Raw genomic sequence first — 6,000 nt, forward strand, 5'->3', positions numbered from 1 at the left:
AAAAAAAACAAATTATTATGTCTTGCAGAAAGCAAATAATTGTGTTAAAAAAATTAATAATATTTTAAATAGCCTGGTAACGCTTTAAACAAAAACAAATTCATTAAAACTTTATACCTAATGTGAGTGTAAACTAAATTTGTTTTCTGTTGTTTTATCTTTATAGCTAAATATATGGATGATAAAAAGAAATGAAAAGAAAATTAGACAGGCAAATTAATACTTCAATAAAGCTTAAGATGTTGAGGTGTATTCCGCTTAAAACTGTTCTCTTAACAGGAAAGTATAAATCATAATTACTTATTATACAGTCTATAATGTAAACTTTTCTTTACAGATTTGTACCGGCAACCTATAGTTTGGATGACATCATTTCCTTAAAACATCATGCCAGTAAAATGAAATAAAAAGAAAAAAATAAGGATAGAAATGCTTTTTCGAAAATTTCTACGGTTAAAGGGTAAATATCTGAATTCTGAAGGAATTCAAATATACATTTGCTTAATAAACAAGTACTCCATTAATAAAACCGTTACTTGGGAGTGAAAAGTAAAAATTTCTCAAATTGAAACGTATAGTTAAATTTGTTTCTATAACAAATTATTCAAAATTTTACTGAGCCAGACCTATGCTAGATGTTTCTAAAGAAACTAATTTCTTTAGATTTTGTTTCTAATTTTCAAAGAAAAATTCCATTTTACAGTTTTTTTAAGATTTATTTTCTTTTTTTGTTACATATAAAAACAAAATCTTCTTAAATTAAGAATTTTATTTATTCCTAAATTTTGAAATAAATTGTCCTGCTTAGCGTGAAATGATTCGGAAGGAAATTGAACATAATTTTTAACAAAAAAAAAAAACTAAACTGTATCTAACCTTAATAACGTTGTCTACCGCCGCCAGAATAACTGCCAGGTGGTGGAGGTTGATAGTAGCCACCACCACCCCTACTGGGAGGAGGAGGATTAGTATCAACTCCAGGTGGTGGTGGCGGAGGAGCACCACCACCTAGTGATACTCCCGGTGGCATAGGCGGTGGAGCACTGGCATAGTGTGAGGGGCCACCATAAGGTGGCAAAGAACCATAGGGCATCATGGGAGGCGGTAGTGGTGGTGGTATAACAGCGGGACCTGAATTAGCACCTGGTACGGAGGGCACATAGCCGGCACCGGGTGGTGGTGGAGGGGCTGTTTGATACATTGCATGCATAGGATGACTGGCCATGGCTTGAGGAGCGGCCGAGTACATATGATGGGCTGAGTGATGATGTGGTGGAACATGATGATAACTAGCCGCCGCTGAAGCCACATGAGAGGCAGGATGTTCTAAAGGCGTGGGAGCTGGTACTGTGGTAGCGGTAGCCGGTCCTGAGGAAATTGTTTTTATACTTTGTATATTATTGGGTTCATTAAGTGCGGTCATAGAATTGGAATTTGTTGCGATCTTCGTTTTACCCGCTGGAGACCCCGAATGATTGGCCAAGGGCAAAGATTTCATGGGCGTGGGGCTATCAGCCCGACTGGGTGGCTTCTGAGGAGGACTATTACTTTCGGTGGTATCTTTGGAATTTGTTTGATATAAATCTAACACTTGATGGCAAATATCCTCCAGAATATCCATGGTAACATCAGAGACAAACATATCCCACCAGCGTGTATGATGCGGTTGTCTACCCACCCAATCGACTACGGTAAACTTGCTTAGTTTCGAGGCTAAGTAGATTAAAGCCACCGCTATAATTTCCGGTTCCCATTGTAAGCACACCACCGTGCTAAGCGAATCATTGACAAAATTCCAAGCCATTTGCACCATTTTCTGTAATTTCTGTTGATCGCCCTTAAAACATTTGGCATAGCGCAAGAGAAAGGAATAGGGATGCTCCACTTGTAAATCAAACTTAATGGTTTGTAAAAGAATACGTTCCAAAGTAATCACCTCCTAAAAAAATAAAGAAATTTGCACAGAATTAATAATTAAGGATTAAACCTAAGGACTGAACTTACCTCTTTTGGTTCTTTGCCAAAAGAATAAAAATGATTATCGGTCAGCAGCTGACGGGCTATCATTATTATATCACGACATTTCTTTGGTGTTTCCTCCACTTTACCGGCTAGCAGCAGACAACAGCAAGCGGTCACATAGCGTGGAAAATGTTTAAACGATTGAAACATATAGAATCTATGAAAATAAACCACACCCGTGGCCATGGTATTATGACCCAAACCCATTTGTGTGCCACAGGTCATTATAAAGCGAGCGCCCTCTTTACGATAGCGGCGCTCCGTCTCCAATGGTATGCCATCACGCACTGAGGGAGTATCACGTAATTCATTTTTATCATAATACCAACAGGGCATCTTCCTTTAAACTATAAATTTTCTGCAAAAATATTCTGTGGATTCTTTTCTAAAAAGAATTGTTTACAATTTTGTTGTTGTTTTTTCACTTTCTGCCTTTTCTTTTGCCAGTAGTCTCAATAACAAAGTTACACGTTCTTATTATTTTTTTGCCGATATCTTTTCCGTAAGCAAATTGTATTTGCTTAGAGAATTTTCTATATTAAATAATTATATTACAGTTGAACTTAATTATTTTATTAAAATATTTTATATAATTGGCGGTTGTTTAATAATTTTCTTATTTTTTCTACAATAAAATGCCGAACTTAAAAAAATTTTATGTTTTCTCTTTTTTTCTTTTCCCATGAAATGTCAAAATATACTATTGTGAATCATTTGTATGTGTGTCAGCTAGGGAAAACATATGTTTTACAAATACAGAGCTGTTTAACAATAACAAGTTACAAGAATATTTCTTTATTAAATTACATAAAATTATTATAATTCAATATTTAAATTTGTATAATTTTTATTTTCTCCAACAATTAAAATTTAAAATTGTTTATTTCTTGAGTTATATATGAAACTTATAATCTTATTTCGTTCTTCCCAGCTCTGTTATACATCAGCTCATTGTAAATGATAATTATGTTTTCCAGTTTGCTATTGTGACTGTTTGCATATATCGAAATGTCAGTTAAAAAAATAAGATTTTATTAAAGGATTTTCATAAATTGAAATATTTAACTATTATTTATACATAAATTAATATCAAAACCGCTTAAATATGGAAATTAATCGCATTTATATTTGTTATCTAATAACCACCCTGCTAATAAGCATATTTGTTTATTCCCTTGTTTCCAGCAATTTGCAAAATATGAAAAAATTGGAAAGGTTAAGAGAAGAAGTAGATGATATAGCGGTAAGCTTTTTAAAAATATAAAGAAAATTGTAACCATATTAAAGTAAACATTGTGGCTAGCATTTAATTCTAGAAACTCCCTATAATGGTAAAACCGATTCGAAATATTTAACCGATTTAATAGACAACTTTATTAAAAAACGTTTGGCCGGCATATGGGATGATTTGTATTCGCTAAAGAAACAAATAAAATCGCGTGATTGTACGGCTACCTTGACGCAAAACTCCAAAAACCAGCAAAAAATGGAAGTAGCACAAATGGAGGAAAGGGTAAATTATGCTGCCGCAGAATTGGGAGCCAGAATTTTGAATGTCAAAGCAGAACCCATATGTTCAGGCAATATTTTGAAAACCTGGTTGGGCATGGAGTTTAATACTAATCCTCCCATTAATATGTTACGCTCTACTATGGAACCTGGTAGTTGTTTGGTTTTAGAAACAATAAAGCTGAAGTTACACTAATATTGGCTAGGGAGGTAAGAAAACCCTATTTATATATAATTTCTCTAAAGGATTCAATACTTTTTATTTTAGGTGTTAATAGATCAATTTTTAATGCAACATATTACCAAAAAACAATCTCCTTCAGAGGATATTTCATCAGCTCCCAAAGATTTTCAAGTTTTTGTAAGATTCTTCCGGTTTTCAAACTTTTCAATTTAATATTTTTAATGTTTCATTCTTTAGGGCTTGCAAAATAATGATGAAGAATTTTATTTGGGTACTTTTAAGTTCGACAATAACCAACCTGTACAGTATTTCAATATAAAAACAAATGAAAGATTTCAAAATTTAAGAATTCAATTCGATTCCAATCACGGACATCCTAATTATACTTGTGTTTTATAGGTAAGAATTTTTAATATAGAAACGAACTAGAACAAATTTCCAAAATGTTCTTTTGATTTTTTTCTGTTTGTATTTTCCAGAATTGCTGTTTTCGGCAAATTGTAAAAGAATTTATTTTAAAATGTTTTTTGACATCTTATTATTGTACGAGAAGTTTTAAATGTTTCTTAATGCAAAGATATATTTTTAATTATTTTATTTATGAATTTATTAAAAATGTGTTTATATTTATGTTAAAACTATTTATTTGTTGTATAAATTTATTAAAAAACTTACTTAAAAATGTTTGTTTATTTGGTGTTGCGCTCAAATGCCAGTTGTTTTTTAACAAAAGGAAGTAATAATTTTTTGTTTTGTTTGGCAAAGAGAGAGATATGACAAGAGAGCTAAAAGTTCTAATGAGAAAAATAGCGGTTTTTTGTTGAAAACACTTTTCTACAAGGCTGCCATATGCGGTCAACTTTTGCTATTTAGACGATTTAGTTACGCAAAGTTTTTAAAGGCAATGAAGGTAATTTTAATTAATTTTATGGCAAAACAAAAATTTTTTTGAAATAAATTTAATTATTTTTTGTTAAAAGATGTTAAAGCTGTGTAAAATATCATTGTTTTTAATAAATTAAGCTTTGTACAACAAATAACAGCTGGCAACTTGGTTCACCTCTGTCTAATGTTTTTATTTTCTTTTTTTGTTTCTACTGTCAGTTTGTTATGTATACAAACAAAAACCGGACGTGTTTTTAAAAGGTAAAAACACTAGTTAGTGAGTGGTTTTAGAAAAAAAGAAATAAACAAATGAGTAATAAGTTGAAAAAATAAATACATAGCTAAATTAGTTTAATTGATAAAATATTATTAATTTTTTTTTGTTTACACTCTGAGAGTGAACAGAGAAAGCTGTTATGTCAGAAAAAAAAGAAATTTTTGTTTATATTTAAAAATGTACCTTTATAAATAATTATTAAAATAAAGAGAGTACACAACAACAATTTTGTCATATACTAAAAGAGCGCAGTTACATTTTAACTCTTCACGGTGACACATCTCGGCTGCGGACGGGGCTAGAAATATTATAAGAAAATAGCAAAACATAATTGTTAAAGAATTATTAATCTTTAAGTTGTTTTTCTGTGTGTGTGTGTATAATAAGAAATAGAATACAAAAAAATCTTTTGTTAAAATTTACTTTATTTAAATTAATATAAAATTTTCCATTTAAATAAAAGAAATAATTAAACACAAGTGCAATTTGTAGCTGAAAATTCCCACACTAAAAACAACAACAACAATTATACTACCACAAAAAAAACATAAACAAAGGTAGAGAAAACAAATTGTTTAATACAGAAAAAAAGCAAAAAGGAAGAGCAGAGGGGGTTAAAGAACAAGCAAAAGTAATAGAAATTTTTTTTAAAGAAAAAATACTACCTACTGCCTTGTAAAAAAAGAAAAACAACAATAGCCTAAACGTGTGTATTTAGTATTTTGTTGTTGTTGTTGTTTTAAAACAAAATACAACAAATTTTATTGATTGTATCTTAAAGAAAAAATAACAAAACCCCAGAAAAAATACTGAAAAAAACTCTCAAAATTTAAAAAATATAATAATTAAAAAAAAGTGTTAAAATTGTTAAATATACTATACCTTCATAGGTAAAAGCAAAGTGTTTTTTATTAAAAATAAAAACAATACATAAAGAATCCCTTGAATAAAATTTAATACATTAAAAAGAAGTAAATCCCTAAAAATGGTGCAAAAATTTCAATCCCCCGTCAGGGTTATAAACATCCTTTCGAGTTGGTGATGAAGGTAAGTGTTGCTCTATCTATACTTTTAGTTTTTAGAATGTAAAGTTTGCTTTTTAAGTCACATTCATTATTTTTAG

The 6,000-nt window shown here is 30.5% G+C and overlaps 2 protein-coding genes across 2 annotated transcripts; one reads left to right on the top strand and one right to left on the bottom strand.

Moving 5' to 3' along the window:
* Positions 1-705: 705 nt before the first annotated feature.
* Positions 706-2,691, bottom strand: LOC119609811 (cyclin-K-like). Its single transcript, XM_037964764.1, has 2 exons — positions 2,005-2,691; positions 706-1,939 (listed from the first exon to the last, which is right to left on the bottom strand). The coding sequence occupies exons 1-2, from the start codon at positions 2,356-2,358 to the stop codon at positions 878-880; spliced, it is 1,416 nt and encodes a 471-aa protein (XP_037820692.1). The 5' UTR covers positions 2,359-2,691; the 3' UTR covers positions 706-877.
* A 329-nt stretch (positions 2,692-3,020) lies between these two features.
* Positions 3,021-4,114, top strand: LOC119609810 (SUN domain-containing protein 3-like). Its single transcript, XM_037964763.1, has 4 exons — positions 3,021-3,265; positions 3,326-3,694; positions 3,800-3,892; positions 3,953-4,114. The coding sequence occupies exons 1-4, from the start codon at positions 3,128-3,130 to the stop codon at positions 4,112-4,114; spliced, it is 762 nt and encodes a 253-aa protein (XP_037820691.1). The 5' UTR covers positions 3,021-3,127.
* The last annotated feature ends 1,886 nt before the right edge of the window (positions 4,115-6,000 follow it).

The sequence above is a fragment of the Lucilia sericata genome, unplaced genomic scaffold (genome assembly GCF_015586225.1).
Source record: "Lucilia sericata isolate MDLA Ls3-8-SP2 unplaced genomic scaffold, ASM1558622v1 Contig001062F_arrow, whole genome shotgun sequence".
Classification (NCBI taxonomy): domain Eukaryota; kingdom Metazoa; phylum Arthropoda; class Insecta; order Diptera; family Calliphoridae; genus Lucilia; species Lucilia sericata.